Source organism: Zophobas morio, unplaced genomic scaffold (genome assembly GCF_036711695.1).
Source record: "Zophobas morio isolate AGI-343-1 ecotype UQ-CSIRO unplaced genomic scaffold, CSIRO_AGI_Zmor_V1 ptg000021l, whole genome shotgun sequence".
In the NCBI taxonomy this organism is placed as follows: Eukaryota; Metazoa; Arthropoda; class Insecta; order Coleoptera; family Tenebrionidae; genus Zophobas; species Zophobas morio.
The window spans coordinates 28325862-28345846 of NW_026972126.1; the positions used below are offsets into that span (position 1 = coordinate 28325862).

Sequence of the window (19985 nt, forward strand, 5' to 3'; positions counted from 1 at the left end):
CACTGGAAAGTTCTCGAAGGCCTTGTAAATCATTGCCATTGGGCTTGCGGTAATTTCCAATATCCAGAAAGTGCTGCATCTAGTAACCAAATAATAAATATCATTTCGACTAAGAAACTGTCATAATCTCATCATGTTGGGGGAAAATAAAACTCACGTTTGTGCGATTACAGACTCCGACGCGTCCGAGAGTATGTTTCGAGAATTTGAGTACAAAGTGTCTTTTTAGGATTTACTATGAGATGTGGATGTCACTCGTGTTCCTTGTGAATTTGGCCTATATTCCCTTGGACGCTTCTTTCGGCATCCTGATGAACCTAGATTACGTGTTGAGTTTTATGTTGAACGCATTTTGTTTTTTAGATATTTTTATGAATTTTTGCACCGGATACCGCCTTCCAAGTAATGAAGAAATTGCCAAGTTAGTACCTACTCGTTCGACTTTTTTGATTTTCAGTTTGATTTTTAGACACTACGTTTTTGGAATATATTTTATATGTGATTTTTTGTCGTCCTTCCCGTACCACGCCGTCACAGACGTAAAACTGACTAACAATGTTTTTTCTGTTTTGAAAATTGTGAGGCTCGGTAGTTTACTGATCTACATGGAGAGAAGTTTTTCTGTAAGTACAGATTTTGGAACATGTTGATACCAAGTCCCGATTTTTGCAGTTTTTTAAAATTAGAAGCTTTTACATCCGGTTAGCGACATTGATACTACTCATAATTCACTACTGGGGTTGCTTAACATTTTACCTCCCTCTGTTAGTGATGAGATTAACTAACGGAATGGAAGAAAGGAATTCATTTATAGCAAAAGTGATTGGTAGTATGACTCCAGGTTTATCGGTCGTTGTTAAGGAGTACATTTCGCACTTGTATTATGCCACGTCTTTTCTCTTGAGTTCGCATTTTTACCTGTCTTCAATCAAAGTTTTTACGTATTTCACTTACAGGTATCGAATTAAAGTTTGCATTTGATTGTTCATTTATGGCGTACGTAGACGTAATTGTTTTCTGCGTCTTTGGAAAAATCATTTGGGCTGCCATAACAGGTGGGTACTGTCTCATTATCTGCATAATCCTGTAGCAATATGCCTGCAGTTGTACTTCTGGACCGTTATCACCTTTACAAAAGTGTGGAAACTAAGTTCTATTCGATGATCAGTCAAGTTGATGCATTCATGGAGATTCATCATTTCCCCATTAAATTGCAAAAGAAAGTGCATCAGTACTATAAATACAAATATAGGTTGAGATACTTTGACGAAAGTCGTTTTGACGATAACATTTCCGGTACTAAGTTCGTGATAGTATTCACAATTTAACTGGTTCTTTTTTAGAAAGTTTACAAACAGAAATTAGGTATCATCAGCTGCGCACCTTAGTCAAAAATATAACCTTCTTCGACGGTGTACCCCTGGAAGTTCTTGAAAGAGTGTTCATACATTTAAAAAAAGAAATATATTTGCCACAAGACGTGATCATCAGAGCTGGTGCCAAAGGAGATTCTATGTTCTTCATTAGTTCTGGAACTGTAGCCGTATTCTCGCCAACAGGAAAAGAAGTCGGATGAGTTCGCTTTCATAACGAGTATATACCTCTTTTATTTTTTCTAGGTTTGCCATTTATCCGACGGTGACTATTTTGGTGAAATCGCTATAGTTTTTCCGAATGAAAAAACCACCGCGACCATAATAGCTTTAGAAATTTGCGAAGTGTATAGACTCGATAGGAAGCCGTTCAAACAATGTATGGAGAAACAAGAGGATGTGTACAAAAAGATTCAAAAAGAAGCCAAGAGGAGGCTAAAGGAGACCCATCAGATACACAGAAGGCAAATTTTGGTCACGTCCAAGAATCCCAAAGTGTCGTAGATCGAATATTTGATGTAAATGATTTTTAGTTTTTTAATAAAGAGATTTGAAAGGAAACGGTTGGCAGTGGTGGTACTGCGTTACAATTTTTCTTTGTGTTTTAACTCGTAGCAATAGTCGCTCGTAAAGTACTATTTAAGCGGTCCCTAGCAACCAAATAAACATCGAAATCATTTCAACCAACAAACTGTCGAAGTCTCAAAATGTCGCGTCTAAAGAAAACCCATATCTGTGCGATCACGGACTCCGACGCGTCCGAGAGTTTGCTACCAGCAGTACACCCGCTCGCTCCATTATCCATCAGACTGAAGAGATTTCTGAAGAAACAGCTTCTGGTGTCGGAGTACCATCCCAAAACTTTAGCTTTTTTCTTAACCTCGGCGAGAGTTCTCAAAGAAAAGAAGCAGCAAGTGGAATCCGGATCTTGGATCGTGCATCCGTTCAGCGTTTTCAGGTGAAAGCCAGTTTTGAGGAATTGCGTCCAAAGTGTCTTTTCAGGTTGTACTACGAGATGTGGATGGGAGCCGTGTTCTTTGTGAATCTGATTTTTAATCCTCTGGATGCAGCTTTCGGTTTCCTGCTGCGCACAAATCTCGTAGTGGGTTTTATTTTGAACGCATTTTGTTTATTCGACGTTTTCATGAATTTTCGCACCGGATACCGCCTTCCGAGTAATGAAGTTGAAATGACTCAGAAAAAAATTGCCAAGTTAGTAGTCGCTCGATTTTTTTTATTTTAAATTTGGTTTTTAGACACTACGTTTTTGGAATATATTTTGTGTGTGATTTTTTGTCATCCTTGCCGTACCACGCTTTCGCAGAGGATAGAGTGTATAGTAATTGTTTTTCTTTTTTGAAAATTGTGAGACTCGTGACTTTACTGAGTTACATGGAAAGAAGTTTTTCTGTATGTAGTGATTTCAGAACTTGGTGATACCAAACATCGATTTTTACAGTTTTTTAATATCAGGAGCTTTTACATCCGGTTAGTGACGCTGATGGTACTCATAATTCACTACGTAGCATGCTTCGGTTTTTACCTCCCTTTGCTTATGATGAGATTAACCGAAGGAGTAGCAAAAAGGGATAAATTCCTAATACGGGAGCTGGGTACCAGGAAACCAAATATAACCACCTTTACTAAGGCGTACATTACGAACTGCTATGCGTCCACCGCCTTTCTCTTGAGTTCGACATTTTTGGCTCCATTTATTCAAAGTTTTTACGTAAGTCACTTACAGCTATCGAAACAAATTTTACATTTAGTTGGCCCTTTATGGCGTACATAGACGTAATTATTTTCTGCATCTTTGGAAAAATCCTTATGGCTGTCGTAACTGGTGGGTATTATCTCGTTATATGGATAACTTCGTGAGACCCTACTTACAGTTATACTTCTCGACCGTTATCGACTTTACAAAAACGTGGAAACTAAGTTCTACGAACTGATAAGTCAAGTCGATGCATTCATGGAGATTCATAATTTCCCCTTTAAGTTACAAAAGAGAGTTCATCAATACTACAAATACAAATACAGGATGAAGTACTTCGACGAAAGTCGTTTTGACGATAACATCCCCGGTACTTGGTTCGTGATAGTATTCACCATTTAACATGTTTCCCTTTAGAAAGTTTACAAAGTGAAATTAGATCTCACCAGTTGCGCTCTTTAATCAAAAATGTAACCATCTTCGCCGCCATACCCCCAGAAGTTCTTGAAAAAGTATTCGTCCATTTGAAAAAAGAAATATACTTGCCACAAGACGTAATCATTAGGGCTGACGTCACCGGAGATTCCATGTTCTTCATTGATAGTGGAACCGTGGCCGTATTCTCACCAACAGGAAAAGAAGTCATATAGGTTCACTTTGACAACAGGCTTGTAGCTCGTTTTTTTACAGGTTTGTCACTTATCCGACGGTGATTATTTCGGAGAAATCGCTTTAGTCTTTCCAAATAGAAAAACCTCGGCGAATATAATAGCTTTAGAAATTTGCGAAGTGTATAAATTGGACAGAAAGTCGTTCAAAAAATGTTTGGAGAGCCAAGCGGACCTGTACAAAAGGATTCAACTGGAAGCCCAGAGACGATTAAAGGAGACTCATCAGATACATAGGAAGCAAATTTTGGTCACTTCTACGCACCCGCAGGTGTTGTAAATTGAACATTTGATTTAAGTGGTTTTTAGTTTTTTAATAAAGAGATTTGAAAGGAAAAGTTTGTAGTGGTGGTGTTGTAGTATATATGCCATTCAGACAGAGGTAGGACATGTCAATCTAGTTAAGTTTCTTTCAATGTGAAGTTAGAAAATCTGACAAAAACCGCGTTTCACGCACTGACAGACAACCCGTTTTATCCTTATCCCATATTTCTCTCGAAACGCACGAAAAGATCTAGATTCTAACAGGAAAAACACCATTTGTTGTCGTAGCGACATTCAGAGTGCACTAGGTGTCCTATTTAAGCGCCACTTAGCAACCGAGTAATAAACATCTAATGAACAAACTGTCTTAACCTCATAATGTTGGATCAAAAACAAACCCACATTTGTGCGATTACAGACTCGGACGCGTCCGAGAGTATGTTACCGGCGGTACATCCTCTGGCCCCGTTATCCATGAGACTGAAGAAATTTCTGAAGAAACAGATCCTGGTGTCGGAGCACAATCCCCAAACTTCAATTTTTTTTTTAACTTCTGCGACAATTGTCGAAGAAAAGAAGCGGCAAGTAGAATCGGGATCTTGGATCGTGCATCCGTTCAGCGTTTTCAGGTGAGAGATAATTTCGAGGATTTGAGTACGAAGTGTCTTTTTAGGATTTACTATGAGATGTGGATGGCACTCGTGTTCTTTTTGAATTTAGTTTATATTCCTTTGAGTGCGGCTTTCGGCTTCCTGTTGAACGAAGACGAAACGGTTCATTTACTATTGAACGCATGCTGTTTATTCGATATTTTCATGAATTTTTGTACTGGATACCGCCTTCCAAGTCTCGAGGTTGAAATGAATCCGAGAAAAATTGCCAAGTTAGTAGTCGTTTTGATTTTTCTGATTTTAAAGGTCGAGTTTTAGGCACTACGTTTTTGGAATATATTTTATATGCGATTTGTTGTCGTCCTTGCCGTTCGATATTGTTACAAACAACAGCGTGGTTAACGATAATTTTCCCTTATTGAAAATTGTTAGACTCGGTACTTTACTGAAGTACATGGGGAGAAGTTTTCACGTAGGTACGTACAGATTTTAGAACATCATGTTACCAAATCCCGGCTTTTGCAGTTTTTTAAAATCAGGAGCTTTTACATCGAATTAGCGACGGTGATACTACTGATAACTCACTACTTGACTTGCTTAGCTTTTTACCTTCCTCTGTTAGGGATGTCAGTAACTCATGGTAGCGTAGCAAGGGATGCATTCATATTGAAAGAGATTGGTACTCTTGAACATGATTTGAGCGTTTTTTTGAATTGGTACACTTCGTTTTGGTATGACACCACGTCTTATCTCTTGAGTTCGACATTTTTAGCTTTCTTCATTCAAAGTTTTTAACTACTTTACTTACAGATATCGAAAAAGAATTTAAGTTCGATTGGCCCGCAGTGGCGTACATTGAGGCAATTGTTTTTTGCATCTTTGGAAAAGTGTTTTTCGCTTTTGTAACAGGTGGGTATTATCTCATTATACGCATGATTCTATGGGAATTTGCTTGCAGCTATCCTTCTCGAGCGTTATCGACTTTACAAAACTGTGGAAACTAAGTTCTATGCACTGATAAGTCAAGTCGATGCATTCATGGAGATTCATAAATTTCCCATTAAGTTACAAAAAAAAGTGCACCAATACTACAAGTACAAATATAGGATGAAGTTTTTCAACGAAAATCGTGTTGACGATAACCTTTCCGGTACTAAGTTCGAAGCAGTATGCATAGGTTAACTGGTTCCTTTTTAGAAAATTTACGAACAGAAATCAGATATCACAAGTTGCGCACTTTCGTGAAAAATGTAACTATCTTCGACTCTATACCGTCAGAAATTCTTGAAAAAGTATTCATCCAGTTGAAAAAAGAAATATACTTGCCACAAGACGTAATCATCACAGCTGGCGTCAGCGGAGATTCGATGTTCTTTATCAGTTCTGGAACTGTAGCCGTATTCTCACCAACAGGAAAAGAAGTCGGATGAGTTCACTTTGACAACTCGTATCTCCCTCATTTCGTTTTTCTAGATTTGTCACTTATCCGACGGTGACAATTTTGGAGAAATTGCTTTAGTTTTTCCGAACAAAAAAACCACGGCGAGTGTAATAGCTTTAGAAATTTGCGAAGTGTATAGACTGGACAGAAAACCGTTTAAAAAATGTTTGGAGAAACAACAGGATCTATACAAGAAGATTCAAGAGGAAGCCAAGAGGAGGTTAAAAGAGACGGATCAGATACACAGAAGGCAAATTTTGACCACATCCACGAATCCGCAAATCTTATAGAATGAACAATTTATGTAAATGGTGTTTAGTTTTTTAATAAAGGAATTTCAAAGGAAAAGTTCGGCCAACGATGGTACTGTGTTGCAGGTGCGGTTTTCCATATTTTACTCGAAACGTACAAGATTTATTGCTACTCGTCTGAAAAACAGATTAGGTACTATAACTACAAGGGCTTACATTTTGCCCTTTTTTCTTAATATGTGTAGTCTTCTTTTCACAACAAGAAAGGTAAAACTTGCTTAAAATGGTAAATTTTTGTAGGAAACTATCGATTTTGCAATTAGATCCCTCGATCTGACAACGAATGGAAAATTCATCACGATTGACATCGAGACAGATGGGTGGGACTTGTCTTTTTATTTTTTACATAGTTTTCTTTGTCTAACACGATTACTTAACAACTTATTTCACATGGTAATTTCTCGTAGAAAAATAAGGATTTTATATTTAAGCGTCGCCCCTCGGCTCACAATGAATAAAAAATATCTTCAGAATTGAGATAGGGCGGGTGGGCGGGGCTTATATTTTGCCTTTTTTTCTTAATATACATAGCCATCTTTTCACAACAAGAAATTTAAAATATCGTTAGATCAGGTGTACAACTCCTTTAAATACGACAAATGTTGAACATCAAATGTAAAATTTTTTTGTGAATTTTCAAAATTGACAAAATTGTCACCTTTAATCAACCAAAACCACGACCCTTTTGATAAAAAGATGAACTTTTTCTCTGTTTCGTTAAAGTAGATGACGGTAAATAGCACTAATTAGTAATTACCCAAGAAATGTTTGAGGTTAGCAGAATCAGCCAATAGCCCGGTTGTTACGGCCGTAGATCTTAGTTGGCCATGGTTATAGTGCCCCGTCGACGCTGCACTTAGCAACGAAGTAGTAAACATCGAAATCAATTCGATGAACTAACTGTCGAAACCTCATAATGTTGCATGAAAAAAAAACCCACGTTTGTGCGATTACAGACTCCGACGCGTCCGAGAGTATGTTGCCGGCGGACCATCCTCTGGCCCCGTTATCCAGAAGACTGAAGAGATTTGTGAAGAAACAGATCCTGGTGTCGGAGTACAATCCCCAAACTTCAATTTTTTTCTTAACTTCGGCGATAATCGTCGAAGAAAAGAAGCGGCAAATCGAATCGGGATCTTGGATCGTGCATCCGTTCAGCGTTTTCAGGTGAGAGATAGTTTCGAGGATTTGAAAACAAAGTTTCTTTTTAGGATTTACTATGAGATGTGGATGACATTCGTGTTCCTTGCTAATTTGATTTTTATCCCGATAGACGCGGCTTACGGCTTCCTGTTGGAGTCTAACCAAATAATTGATTTCGTGTTGGGCTCATTTTGTTTATTTGATATTTTTATGAATTTTCTCACCGGTTACTGCCTTCCGAGTCACGAAGTTGAAATGAATCCAAGAAAAATTGCCAAGTTAGTACTCGTTCGATTTTTCTGATTTTAAATTCGATTTTTAGACATTATGTTTTTGGAGTATACTTTATATGCGATTTGTTGTCGTCCTTGCCGATAGATATTTTTACAGACTATAAAGCGGTTGACGATAATGTGTCCTTATTGAAAATTGTGAGACTCGGTACTTTACTGAAGTACATGGGGAGAAGTTTTCATGTAAGTACAGATTTTAGAACACGATATTGCCAAATCAAGAATTTTCAGTTTTATAAAATCAAGAGCTTTTATATTTTGTTAGTGACGGCGATACTACTGATAGTTCACTACATGAATTGCTTATTTTTTTATCTTCCTCTGTTTGTGATGAGATTCACTCACACAAGTGAAGGAAGAGATGATTTCATACTGAGGCGGGTGGGCTCTCTGGTACCAAATACGACACTTGGTTACAGATGGTACGTTGTGAACTGGTATCACTCCACGAGCTTTCTCTTGAGTTCGACATTTTTACTTGTCTTCCTTCAAAGTTTTTACGTATTTCACTTATAGGTGTCGAACTTAAGTATGGATTTAGTTGGCCCCCTGTGACGTACCTTAGCATAATTCTTTTCTACATCTTTGGAAAAGTTTTTATGGCTGGTGTAACCGGTGGGTATTATCTCATTATACGCATGACGCTTTGGCAATTTGCTTGCAGTTATGCTTCTCGAGCGTTATCGACTTTACAAAGGTGTGGAAACTAAGTTTTACTCGATGATGAGTCAAGTCAATGCATTCATGGAGATTCATAAATTCCCTAGGAAATTACAAGCGAAAGTCCATCAGTACTACAAATATAAATATAAGAAAAAGTATTTCAACGAAAGTCGTGTTGACCGAAACATTTCCGGTACTTGATTCACGGCAGTAGTCACAGTGTAATCGCTTTCTTTTCAGAAAAGCTACGAAGAGAAATTAGATATCACCAGTTGCGCACCTTAGTCAAAAATGTTACCATCTTCGAAGCTATACCCCAAGAATTTCTTGAAAATTTATTCGTCCATTTGAAAAAAGAAATATATTTGCCACAAGACGTAATCATATCAGCTGGCGTCGCCGGAGATTGTATGTTTTTCATCTATTCTGGAACCGTCGCCGTATTTTCACCTTCGGGAAAAGAAGTCAGATAGGTTGACTTTGATTAAGACTAGCTAATTTTTCTTTTTTAGATTTGCCACTTAACCGACGGTGACTATTTCGGAGAAATCACTTTAATTTTACCAAACAGAAAAACCACGGCGAGTATAATAGCTCTAGAAATATGCGAAGTTTACAGATTGGACAGAAAGCCGTTCAGAAAATGTTTGGAGAAACAGGAGAATCTGTACAACAAGATTCAAGAGGTGGCCAAGAGAAGGTTAAACGAGAGCCATCAGATAGATAGGATTCAAATTTTGGTCACTCCCGGCAGCCCGAATCTGTAGATTGAACATATAATGTAAATGGTTTTTATTTGTTTAATAAAGATATTTGAAACAAAAAGTTATAAGTTCCTAGTCCACTCTGTCAGCACTACCAAGAAAAGTAGTTCAACCACTAGTTCGCGCCACTGTTTAAAAGAAATTCCCGCTGGATTAAAAATTCACCCATTTTGGTTCCACTACGCTAACAGTACCTCGACCACTTTGGATTAAGCCAAATTTTCAGAAAGCTGAAGTCCTTATCTTTTGTTAATCTAGATTTTTGTGCTTAGCAACAAACGTAAATTTTGTGCTTGTTGTCACAATTTTCGTCATGTTTAAAACGCAGACGTACCACATTTGCAGCATTTCTGACGATTATTCGGAGAGTTACTTGCCAGCTCTTTCCGTGTTCGCGTCTCCTTGGCTCAAGCTGAAGCGATTTTTGAAGAAATTGATTCTGGTGACTGAAGTGAACCCAGCTAGTGCTTCTTTTTACAGGAGGGCGGCGAGAATCGTCGACGAGAGGAAAACCCAGATCGAGTCAAATTCTTGGATCATACATCCTTTTAGCACCTTCAGGTAGTACCGTTGCAGTCTGTGTTGTTTCACTAAGAGTGTTTTGCAGACTCTACTATGAGATGTACATGGCTGTAGTTTTTCTATTTTGTTTGATATATATGCCTTTACACGCGTCTTACCATTTTCTGCTAGGTGAAGTGTTTTCGGTTTTTTACAACATATTGACCGTACTTTGTATAGTCGACATAGTCATGAACTTTGTATCTGGACGATGCGTTTCTCAAGAGGAGATTCTGATGGAGCCGAAAAAGATAGCTAAGTGAGGTTTTTAGGTTTGAATTAGGGTTGTGAAGCAGTTTCTTTTAGAGCGTATATATCTGGACCGTATTTTATCTGCGATGTGCTTTCTTCGGTGCCAGACCATCTCTTCGGGGACAGTGACGTGAACGATGTCTTCACGTTTCTTTCAATTTTAAAGCTTGCCCGAATGGTGACGTTTTTTCAGTTTTTGGAGAGAACGTTTAATGTAAGTGTTGCTTCGGAGTACAAAAGCTATTAATATCGGTTTCAGTTCTTTCAAGTAAAAGGACTTACGTATTATATTGTAAAACTTGCACTGTTGTTATTCTTTATTTGCCACTATACCGCTTGTTGGATTTACTATTCGATACTGGTATATGATTTCCTCGGTGGTTATATCGCCGACAACGTTCATGTTGATTTAAGACATAGGGACGATTTAAAAGAATTTTTCCAGTTGTATTTAAAAAATATGAATTACGGAGCTTCTTTTATCCTAGGTGCTTCGAGCCAAGTCATTTTAACTTCAATAATTTGTTTCATTTCAGGCATAGACTTTATATTTCGCTATACGTATCCGGCAATTTTTTATGCGTCCGGAATCTTCACTTATATTTTGGGCAGAATTGTAGTTTCGTTTTTCATAGGTTGGTACACATTAAATTTTCCACTAAGACTGGTTAAAACGTTTCCAGTTGTGTTAATGGATATGTTCAAAATCACCAACTATCTCGAAGTGAAGTACCAAGAGGTAATCAGTCAAGTCAACAGTTACATGTCAGCGAAGCACTTTCCAGTCAGTATCCAAAGCAAAGTAAGACATTTCTACGATCATAGGTACCAAGGCAAGTACTTGAACGAGCAACGAGTCGAGAAGTTCATTTCCGGTACTTTAATTGTTTTGTATTTCTCCTGTTCACCTGTTGTATCTAGAGAAACTAAAAAAAGAAATCAAATATCACGAATGTCGCAAACTGATTCGCAGCGTTGCAATCTTTCAAAAGCTCCCACAAGAAATTATGGAAAACATACTGCCGTACTTAAAAAAGGAGCTTTACATGCCGGGCGATACGGTAATCAGTGCCGGGACGATAGGAGAGTGTATGTATTTTATGTCAACTGGAACTGTATCGGTGGTGTCTCCGTCCGGAAAAGAAGTGAAACGCGACTCCGTCACTTTCATTTTAATCATCTCCATTTGTAGATTTGTCATTTGGAAGATGGTGACTTTTTTGGCGAAATCTGTCTCTTGGTTTCTCATGCCAAAAGAACAGCTAACGTTACTGCGGTGGAAAGTTGTGAACTTTATAAGTTAGAGAAGAGATATTTTAAGAAGTGCTTCGAAGGCCATGCGGAAATATTGCACGAGATACAGATAGAAGCGCAACGAAGAAATGAACAAACACTCCAGGCGGAAAGACAAGTTATTAAGTCTTTTGCCACACTGCCAGTGAAGACAGATGTCAAAATAAAAATGCACACCAAGTAGTACTAGTGCGTTAACGTATTTGTTATTTTGCCACTTTGTTGAAATACAAATTTTAAACTGACTTGTTCTTAATTCGTCCATTTCCTCCGTACCACCTGTACTTGCTTCAAATAACTCTGCCGCCTTTTATCCGCAGTTATAAACACAAACTGCCTTTTTACTCGCAAATATAAAACAAACCCGTAATGAACCCCTCCTCAAACAAACCACATAACACCGCCCTCACGTTAAAGCGATACGTATTCCAGAAATTCCCTGTTTGTGTATTTAACATCCGTACATCAGAAAAATGTTTTTTCTTGTTTCCATTTTCTTCCGGCGCGTTGAAATATCAAAATTTGCGCCGCCCACGCGGTAGTAACGACCAGAATAAACAATCACTTCGACATTTCTCTTAATTTCGCCAAATATATTTAGAACGAAAAAATATATTTAGAATCTGAACGTCGCCGCAACGAGCACAGTTCGAAATAAAACCCGCGATCAAATAAACTCGGTCGGGTAGGTGAAGTCTGGCGGTAACTTAACTGCATCGTCTTAGTTACTCTTAATAAAGTAAACGGATTATTTTTACACCGATTCGGACTCGGCCAAGTTTACGCCGAAACGTGACGGTTGGGATAATGTAAATCTGCCTGAAAGCGCATAAATATTTGTGAATGGGCAATCGCGATTTCTTGTTACGTTTCGGATCTTACTAATCTCTGGAAATTGTATTTCGTGCAGCCACCGGGAACCTTCTGGAAATAGGTACGCGGGCAAGGTCGGAACCAGCTTTAAAATTAATTTATGGCCCGAATTAAAGCCGAAAAATATCTGCAGCGGATTTGGAGTAATTAATAGAGAGGGATCGGGAATCCGAAAAATAGTGGTTTCGTGCAATTTCTACTTCCTGAGTGGGAACTAAGGAAGAAATCGAGTCCTCGGACGACTGCCACTTTCATGTTTTTTGACGTTTCGCGACCTCAAGAGCATGAAAAAAGTGGTCTTCCGTTTTTGTCTACAAAAATAAAAAATGGAAACATTGAAAAATTGAAAAATTGAAAAATTCTGGTTTTTATTTTATAAAGGTTATCAGAAAACAAAAATTGGTCGAAGGTTATTTCGACAGAACTTCCCCCGCCACTGACATACAGCCCAACTAATCCTGCTTCTTTGAAAAATAAAAAAAAAATTGCAATTTTTATTTCATTATATCCTCGACAAAATAAAAACCAGTGGCAACTTTTTTGACTAAAATTTTTCAATTTTTCAATTTTTCACTTTTTCGTTTCTTCAGTATAAATTGCAAACTTTGAAAAATTTACAAATTGAAAATCAAGAACTTGCGAACATTGAAGAAACAACAAATTCTGAAATCGAAAGATTAAAAATTGGGAGAGAAACTTAAAAATCGTAATATTGAAAATTAAAGAAACCATGAAATCGGATAATCGACAAAGCCAAAAATTCCAAAATTGAAAAATTTTAAAAAAATTAAAAACCAGGAAATTTGAAAAATTTAATAAACGAAAAATCGAAAAACGAAAGAAAGATATCCAGCATTTTCGAGTTGAGTTTTTACTTTATACGATTTTGTGATGACGTCCAAAGACACGTATGTAATGTAAATTTAAAAATACTTTTAATTATAAATTTTGGAGATGACGTCAACACATTGGTGGTGGGGATGATTAGCAAAAATTTGGTTAGAGTTTAACCATCTACAGGATATTCCTAATACATACAAAATTTGACAACAATCGGTCCAGTAGTTTCGGAGATTAGATGTCTAATAACAATGGATACAAACACCAGACAAACAGACAGACAGACAGACGGAAACGAGAGACCACTTTTTTCGTACTCTAGAGGGCTTACGCTCGTGAAGTAAAAATCGCAAACAATTTTTATAATTTTTCAAACAAGCGCGATTTGTTGATGTGCACTTCAGGGACGAGGTAAGTTCTGTGGAAATAACCTCCTACCATTTTTTATTTACGCAAAAACCATGCCGCTATTTATCCTTCTTTACGCAAATGAAAAAAAGCATTATTATTATTACCTAAGCTCTCGTTCTAAAATTCCCTTTGAACAGCCCCAAATCCCCAGCCCTCCACCTTACACAAACCCAATTCGCCAACTCTCCAATTGAATTTTCACGAGTTTGTTTACTCTTAAATATTCTTACAATCCTGTTTGCTCTTTTTGCTTGTTTGAACACTCACTTGATAAATAGAAGCCTCCCGAATCAGATTTTGTCATTTTTCCGTTTCCCTTTCGGCGACTTTTCTCCTTTTATTAAAATTATCACGCGGCCCACATGTTTCATACGTGCAGGACGCTTTTTCAGGCTTTGTCCGGATTCGTCACGACCGACTGAATCCGGCATTTTCAGCCGCCAATTAAATCTAGAGCCGAGGGAAACTGGGCCGCCGACGTTCGACAATTCCATTAATTGATTCGATATTTACTTGCAAGTTTGCATGAATCCGGACCTCTTCCTTTGATTAGACGCGTCACCGGGATTGAGAAATGAAAACGCTGAAAGTTCGGGCTTGTGTTCCGGTTTCCCATAATTAGGTTTTATTCGCGAAAGTGGGAATTACATGGCTAGCAGATGTCAGGTAATCTGAAATTCCAATAGGGGAGCGGAGGCTTTGAAGTGGCTTTTTTGATTTCGTTGCATCGGAAGTTTCTAGCTGCTAAATCAGAATAGTGTGGAAATCGTGAACAGACTTGATTGCCGAGGATTGACAACGTAGTGGATACAAATAGACTCTAATGAAATTGAAAAATAAGAAGGAGAAAAATTTTAATGAACTAAAACTGAAACAGGTGACGCTGAACAAAAAATTCAAGCTACTTGTGTACCAACCGAACCGACGAGTTCGAGCGTTTTTGTAATTATAAAATGTTTCAGTGCAACTACATTTTGCATGCAAATAGAAAATTAACTTTAAATTGAATAATGCTGAACTAAAGTGTTTTAACGAAACTAAGTAGAGGGAACAATTACACTTTAAATTAAAACCGATATTGGTTGAACGCCGGGGAGTGCCCCAAATTCAGCGCACAACTTTGTAGTGTAGTCGGAATTTTAAAAAATTCTTATAAAACTTCAACGAAGTCGAGATTTCAAACGAGTTTTTTATATGAGGACATAACTCTTTATTAATTTTGTGGGAGTTAAGACGCTTGAGTAAAGTTTATGCAACATAAATTTTTATATATAACGACATAAAATTTATGTTGTTTATAGTCGTTACAAATAGTAGAGACAGAGCTAAATTATATGTGCCCCTATGGACCTGCGGGCTCAGGTAGAAAATAAAACAGACAGTGAATAATGGAAACTCGAAGCTTAATGTACAAAGCATTTTAATCCAATTGAATAAATGATTTCGTTACATTCCAAATTGCGCTCGGTTTTAGTTTTGTCTAAGAGTAAAATTTAAAAATTGGCGGGAAGCGCGTGACGTCATCATCATTAAATTTCTACCAATTGTATCAGTAATTAGCAATGATTGATGTATCGCTATCAACCACAACGAGATACTTAGTGTTGAGAAAGAATGCCAGATCTTAAATAAAAAAACAATCCACTCCGCGAGTTTATTTTAACGCGGCCGTAAAGCGAAATTCATGCCTTAAGAAACGTTTAAGTTCCAGACAATGAAGAGCACGTTTTCGTATCTCTCATCCCGGGAGTGTAAAATTCATCTGTCCGTTAAAACTGGCGCAAAATTCATTACCCGAATGATTCCAGGTGTGAAATAAATTAGTTCTGAAATCCACATTAAGCGAGATCTAAAATTAATCTTCATTTTGGTTTCCTGTGTTTGTTTACGGCGTCGCCCTCTAATAAAAGCTCTATTTGGTGCTGCAACACTGGTAAATTCGTATTAGAAATTTAACAGAACCCACAACTCAAAGCTACACCTAATCCGACCCCCGGTCATGTTTTCTCTCGTCTAGTTCTGTCAGGAATTTAAGGCTCATTCACACACATGGATACACACCGGGAACAGACAGGGATTGAGATAATCTGTCCAGCTGGAAGGGCCGCGATAACCTCACTAAAGCCGAAAAGTCTAGAATGAGAATTATTAATACCGGACTGTGTTGTAATATACATAATTGCGGCGAAGTTGCGGAAGTTAATTGTGCAATAAAAGCAACAGCCACATATTTGTCAAACACATCATAAGCGTACAATACTTTCAAATTCAAACCGAAAATCTTGAAGATTTCGAGAAACCGAAACAGGTAAAGTCGAAATTAATTTTCTGGATAGTGGCCGCGTGGTGGTGTTTCCGTAAATGGCAATTAATCCAAATAATTCGATATTATCAAATTTTAGCATGTAATAACACAAAAACTGTGATAATTCGTGTAGAATGCGAGGCGTCGGCCGAGCCCTCAAACACCCCCGAATTTCCCAAAATTTCCAAAGCACAAAAACCGAAAATCGCGTGTTTACGGCCGCCGCAATCCCTGCCCGCAGTGTCAAAACTAAGAGGTGATTAGCGAAAAAACGGCGTAACGACCGCGTGGGCAAAACGGCGTAAGTCCCGCAGCATCCAGCATCAGCATCCAGTAGGCGTGATTCAGTCGTCGTTCGAGAGGCGCTTGGACTGGGCGTCGCGACGCGCTTTCCCACCGTTCGCGTCCGCGTCTTCCTGCTGCAACAAGCACCGAAAGTTTCCCGAAGAGGACACCAGCCGGCGAGCGACACAAGGTAGGCTGTGTTTTCCTGAAGTTGCTTGCACGGACGCCGAGACTTGTTGAGCGCGTTTTTGCGGGGTCATTGGGTCTTCGCGCGCTATTTACCTTGGAGGTTTTGTTGTGCGGATTATTGCAGTTTTATGGAAATTCAAAAATAAACTTAATGGGCTCTAATTTGCTCCGTAAACGAGTGGCGAGGTTTTGCGTCAGTTGGGAGCCGGAGGAATTCGGACGAGGGCGAAAAACGCGCTGGAAATTCGGAAAAGGTGGAGCAGGACGGGTCGGAGGTTGGATGGTTGATGGGGGTGGCGTGTGCGTTCGGATGCAGTGTGCTGTAAAATATAACGGGTGGGATAATGCATCGTTTTATAGTTACGGGCCATAAAGGGAGACGGCTGACGCATGCAGTGGTTTATTTTGTGCATTGGGTTCGATTTTAAAAATCGGACGAAAGGTTTCAGGGTTTTGGACATGTGTGTTTAGCGAGATTAATTGGAGATTAAACACAGAAAAACTTAAAATAAATTTGTTAAATATAGACGTTTGTTTGGAAAATGTTAATGTCAGAAAGAAAAAATTTTGATTAAGACGTTTTTAAAACAGCGAAATCTCAAGCGAGATCTCCATTTTCCATTTTCTTATATTTTTGGAATTAGAATTATCAAAAGTTTCAAAATTATTGAAAATTATATAAAAACTTGGCATAACTTTGTATCGATTTCACAAACATTTTCTCCTGACCTTTTGTCAAATACCATAGATGGTTTTGTTCGCCCACTTGATTATTCTCTCCTTTTTAATTAATTCCATTATAGATCATTAGCATCCATCTATGTGTCGTATTGATTACAATGCGATTTTCTGTTTTGTGGGTTTCTTCACTCTTGGTCGTAAATTCCGCACATTTTATACAAATCGAAAATTTATTATAAACACTACGTCACGAATGACGTAGTTGTTTGTGTATCCGTCAATTTTTTTTTACTACTGTAAAATTTACTTATTTTTTGCATTCTTGGCACGTTTCAATTTTTCTACGTCTTGTGATAAAAATCACAAGAAAAATATGGGTTCCCACATACTTCTAAGTTAACTGTTGTTCGGAAAATCAAGATCGAAAAATGAAAAAAAAGGTGTAAAATCAAGTTCCACAAAAAAGATCCATTCATTAATTTTTCGTAGAGATAAATATTTCGATTTTATGATATGTGGTGTAAACATAATCATGACGTTACTCAACGTTCCACGAATTTCAGGAAAATTAAATGGTACTTTTGAGAGCGAATAAATAAATTTTAATCGATATGGTAAAAACGTGTTAACAAGCCGAGGACAGACAGAAACGGGAGATCGACCTTTTCGTATTCTACGGTCAATGAAACGTCGAAAAATCGTGAGGACGACAGTCATCAAACTGGTAGCTATTTTTGATCGTGTTTTTATGCTCTCTCGGTACAAAATTTCTAGATTTACTAACCTACCTGAGTGAAATTAATTTTACAATAATTAAGAGTATATAGGATTGTGATTTGCAAGAAATCGGAAAAGTGAAGCGTGAAATAGAACTATTGTACTTGTAGAACTTTCAATCGAATGCAAAACGAAAGTAAATTAAACACGTGCATTTATAAGTGGATTCAGTGATTAAAAATTCGTTCGGTGGTGAGTATCTGCTGCAAATATTTTCATTAGTGTGAATGGCTTCAGTGTAAAAAATCTCTCCATTAGCAAAACCACACAAAGTCAAACTTTTAATCAAAATATGATCCACTATTTACGAAAAGTAAGTTTGGATTTCATAATTATCCCTAAATTATTCACAGGATTAACTTGTTTAAAGTTGGCATTATTGATTACGTCATGGCAAGGTAAAGGTAAATTGTTGTTAGAATAATGTAATGTTTAATTTATAATGTAAAAATTAGATAATGTTCATTGTCAAACCACTAGAATAAAAGAATATCTGGAACCACCCCTGTTTATTTTTGTTTTTGAAGTTGTTTGAAAGAATCCCGAGGACTCCTTGTGTTTTGATTTTTTGAGTAGTTTGAAAGATTCTGGAAGATCTCTTTTGTTGTATCTTTGAATTAATTCAAAAAAATCTCGGGGATCCTTCTTGTTTTGTTTTTGAAGTAGTTTGAAAGAATCTCGGGGACCTCTTGTGCCAGGTTTTTGAAGTAGTTATGAAAGAATCTCGCGAGATCCCTTGTTATTTGCTTTTGAAGTAGTTTGAAAGTTTCTGGGGGGACTACTTTTGTTTTGTTTGTGAAGTAGTTTGAAAGTATCTCGGTGTCCCTTGTGTCTAGATTTTGAATTAGTTTGAAACAATCTCGGGGATTCCTTGCGTCCAGTTCTTGAAGTAGTTTGGAAGAATCTCGGGGACCCTTTTTTGGGTTTTGAAGTGGTTTGAAAGAATCTCGGGGTCTCTTGTGTCAGGTTTTTGGATTAGTTTGAAACAATCTTTGGGGTACTTTCTGTTTTGTCTGTGGAGTAGCTTGAAAGAATCTCGGGGACCCTTTTTCCTTTTGTTTTGAAATAATTTTTTCTGAAAAAATTGTAGACTGGTACGCCAAGGACCTAAATTTCATTCCATTTAAAAGTATATCAAATCTGGAATGGGGAATCGGCGCCTGTGGAAAATTCTCACAGTTAAACCAACTGTTGCTGCAGCTAAAAGATAAAAAACTGAACCACGTAGACCATAAAGTAATAACTTTAGATTGTGTCTAGGTGATCGAAGGAGGTACATTTTTGTTGCCCATTGTTGATTAAACTTTATTTTGCGTTTATAATATGATTGTGATTTGCAAGTAAACACAAAGTGAAGCGTAAAATAGAATTGTAATGGTAGCAAACGAGTGTAAAATGAAGTGTGCTATGCGTACTTACAATTGGCTGTGGTGATTAAAAATTAAGTGTCTCGAAAAATCGACAAAATCGAAGATGAAACTTTGTTGGCGAAACCCAGGATCTATACACCACTTATTGTAATTTGGAGAATCCTCTGGGTGACTTTGAGCGCCGCTTCTTTCCTGCTAATAATACTGCGAAATGGAGCCTCGACAAAACATCGACGTTTTCCTATCACATGTACTAAATTATTTACTCATCGCTCGAAGGATTATTTTTGACCGGCGAAAACACATGCATAAATTTTTCAAAGAAAAAACCCTCGTCCTTGAGACCCCGTAAAATTTCCATCCATCTCCAACTACATTAAAAACAATAAATTTCCTTAACCCGTCTTTCATCACCTCCTCTTTCAATTCCTTCATTGTCGCCCGGCGCGTAATTCCCTCAGTTTATTTTTCCTCCCCTTGTCACATCTTATCCGGTTAAACTTGCCCATAAACCGCCCCTCCGCAACGAAATATCACAAACGATTATGTCGAATGAGTCCTGATCAAACCGAACCAGGACATGGGAGAATCCGCTGACGTCGTCACGCTTCGCCCAGATGGCGCTCTGATAAGATTTGCCGGTAATGCGGTAATGGAAGGATCGAGTGATTAAATTTATACAAGCGATGTACGTTTTATTGTGGGGGTATTTTCTGTACGAGCATTTATTATATTAGGCGGCTCTTGTTTTCGGGACGCAACAAGTGAGCTAATTCGATCTTGCCTGCGGCCATCCGAGGAGTTGCTGGTTACGATCGGGGTGATTGGGTTTCGGGGGCGGGATCAAAAAGACATCAAATGGACGCGAGTGCTGATTTTGATTGTTCTTAGCTGCGGTTGCTT

The 19985-nt window shown here is 37.9% G+C and overlaps 6 protein-coding genes across 9 annotated transcripts in view; all 6 read left to right on the forward strand.

The window, feature by feature from the left end:
* The first annotated feature begins 124 nt into the window (after nucleotides 1–124).
* LOC135133027 (potassium/sodium hyperpolarization-activated cyclic nucleotide-gated channel 1-like) lies at nucleotides 125–1877 on the forward strand. The gene is made up of 7 exons (XM_064061257.1): nucleotides 125–421; nucleotides 470–623; nucleotides 673–904; nucleotides 957–1055; nucleotides 1105–1296; nucleotides 1344–1567; nucleotides 1620–1877. Exons 1-7 carry the CDS (start codon nucleotides 243–245, stop codon nucleotides 1875–1877), a joined length of 1338 nt encoding a protein of 445 aa, XP_063917327.1. The 5' UTR covers nucleotides 125–242.
* Nucleotides 1878–2066: 189 nt separating this feature from the next.
* Nucleotides 2067–4050, forward strand: LOC135132946 (potassium/sodium hyperpolarization-activated cyclic nucleotide-gated channel 2-like). The gene is made up of 8 exons (XM_064061164.1): nucleotides 2067–2331; nucleotides 2376–2585; nucleotides 2630–2783; nucleotides 2833–3064; nucleotides 3118–3216; nucleotides 3266–3457; nucleotides 3505–3728; nucleotides 3778–4050. Exons 1-8 carry the CDS (start codon nucleotides 2081–2083, stop codon nucleotides 4033–4035), a joined length of 1620 nt encoding a protein of 539 aa, XP_063917234.1. The 5' UTR covers nucleotides 2067–2080; the 3' UTR covers nucleotides 4036–4050.
* Nucleotides 4051–4385: 335 nt separating this feature from the next.
* Nucleotides 4386–6361, forward strand: LOC135131853 (potassium/sodium hyperpolarization-activated cyclic nucleotide-gated channel 2-like). The gene is made up of 8 exons (XM_064059701.1): nucleotides 4386–4648; nucleotides 4693–4902; nucleotides 4949–5102; nucleotides 5156–5387; nucleotides 5441–5539; nucleotides 5589–5780; nucleotides 5828–6051; nucleotides 6104–6361. Exons 1-8 carry the CDS (start codon nucleotides 4398–4400, stop codon nucleotides 6359–6361), a joined length of 1620 nt encoding a protein of 539 aa, XP_063915771.1. The 5' UTR covers nucleotides 4386–4397.
* Nucleotides 6362–6435: 74 nt separating this feature from the next.
* Nucleotides 6436–9249, forward strand: LOC135132818 (potassium/sodium hyperpolarization-activated cyclic nucleotide-gated channel 2-like). The gene is made up of 9 exons (XM_064061019.1): nucleotides 6436–6448; nucleotides 7339–7549; nucleotides 7594–7803; nucleotides 7848–8001; nucleotides 8050–8281; nucleotides 8335–8433; nucleotides 8483–8674; nucleotides 8722–8945; nucleotides 8994–9249. The coding sequence occupies exons 2-9, from the start codon at nucleotides 7359–7361 to the stop codon at nucleotides 9246–9248; spliced, it is 1557 nt and encodes a 518-aa protein (XP_063917089.1). The 5' UTR covers nucleotides 6436–6448; nucleotides 7339–7358; the 3' UTR covers nucleotide 9249.
* Nucleotides 9250–9558: 309 nt separating this feature from the next.
* Nucleotides 9559–13976, forward strand: LOC135131854 (potassium/sodium hyperpolarization-activated cyclic nucleotide-gated channel 2-like). Its single transcript, XM_064059702.1, has 9 exons — nucleotides 9559–9806; nucleotides 9853–10065; nucleotides 10113–10272; nucleotides 10318–10546; nucleotides 10595–10693; nucleotides 10742–10933; nucleotides 10980–11203; nucleotides 11251–11531; nucleotides 13868–13976. Exons 1-9 carry the CDS (start codon nucleotides 9559–9561, stop codon nucleotides 13974–13976), a joined length of 1755 nt encoding a protein of 584 aa, XP_063915772.1.
* Nucleotides 13977–16142: 2166 nt separating this feature from the next.
* Nucleotides 16143–19985, forward strand: part of LOC135132597 (potassium voltage-gated channel protein Shaw-like) — a 46889-nt gene continuing 43046 nt past the window's right edge. For all 4 annotated transcript variants that reach the window (XM_064060724.1, XM_064060725.1, XM_064060727.1 and 1 more), the window contains exon 1: nucleotides 16143–16255. The gene's annotated coding sequence lies outside the window, so the exon portion shown is untranslated. The remainder of the gene's footprint in view (nucleotides 16256–19985) is intronic.

Coding starts and splice junctions, on each gene's coding strand:
- LOC135131854 (XM_064059702.1), top strand. CDS start 9,559: ATGTTTAAAACGCAGACGTACCACATTTGCAGCATTTCTGACGATTAT. Junction 10,694..10,741: donor TGTAGTTTCGTTTTTCATAG/GTTGGTACACAT, acceptor AAACGTTTCCAG/TTGTGTTAATGGATATGTTC. Junction 10,934..10,979: donor AGTCGAGAAGTTCATTTCCG/GTACTTTAATTG, acceptor TGTTGTATCTAG/AGAAACTAAAAAAAGAAATC.
- LOC135132818 (XM_064061019.1), top strand. CDS start 7,359: ATGTTGCCGGCGGACCATCCTCTGGCCCCGTTATCCAGAAGACTGAAG. Junction 8,434..8,482: donor TTTTATGGCTGGTGTAACCG/GTGGGTATTATC, acceptor ATTTGCTTGCAG/TTATGCTTCTCGAGCGTTAT. Junction 8,675..8,721: donor TGTTGACCGAAACATTTCCG/GTACTTGATTCA, acceptor CTTTCTTTTCAG/AAAAGCTACGAAGAGAAATT.
- LOC135132946 (XM_064061164.1), top strand. CDS start 2,081: ATGTCGCGTCTAAAGAAAACCCATATCTGTGCGATCACGGACTCCGAC. Junction 3,065..3,117: donor GTCCACCGCCTTTCTCTTGA/GTTCGACATTTT, acceptor AGTCACTTACAG/CTATCGAAACAAATTTTACA. Junction 3,458..3,504: donor TTTTGACGATAACATCCCCG/GTACTTGGTTCG, acceptor GTTTCCCTTTAG/AAAGTTTACAAAGTGAAATT.
- LOC135133027 (XM_064061257.1), top strand. CDS start 243: ATGTGGATGTCACTCGTGTTCCTTGTGAATTTGGCCTATATTCCCTTG. Junction 1,056..1,104: donor CATTTGGGCTGCCATAACAG/GTGGGTACTGTC, acceptor ATATGCCTGCAG/TTGTACTTCTGGACCGTTAT. Junction 1,568..1,619: donor TCTCGCCAACAGGAAAAGAA/GTCGGATGAGTT, acceptor TATTTTTTCTAG/GTTTGCCATTTATCCGACGG.
- LOC135131853 (XM_064059701.1), top strand. CDS start 4,398: ATGTTGGATCAAAAACAAACCCACATTTGTGCGATTACAGACTCGGAC. Junction 4,649..4,692: donor CATCCGTTCAGCGTTTTCAG/GTGAGAGATAAT, acceptor GTGTCTTTTTAG/GATTTACTATGAGATGTGGA. Junction 5,388..5,440: donor CACCACGTCTTATCTCTTGA/GTTCGACATTTT, acceptor CTTTACTTACAG/ATATCGAAAAAGAATTTAAG.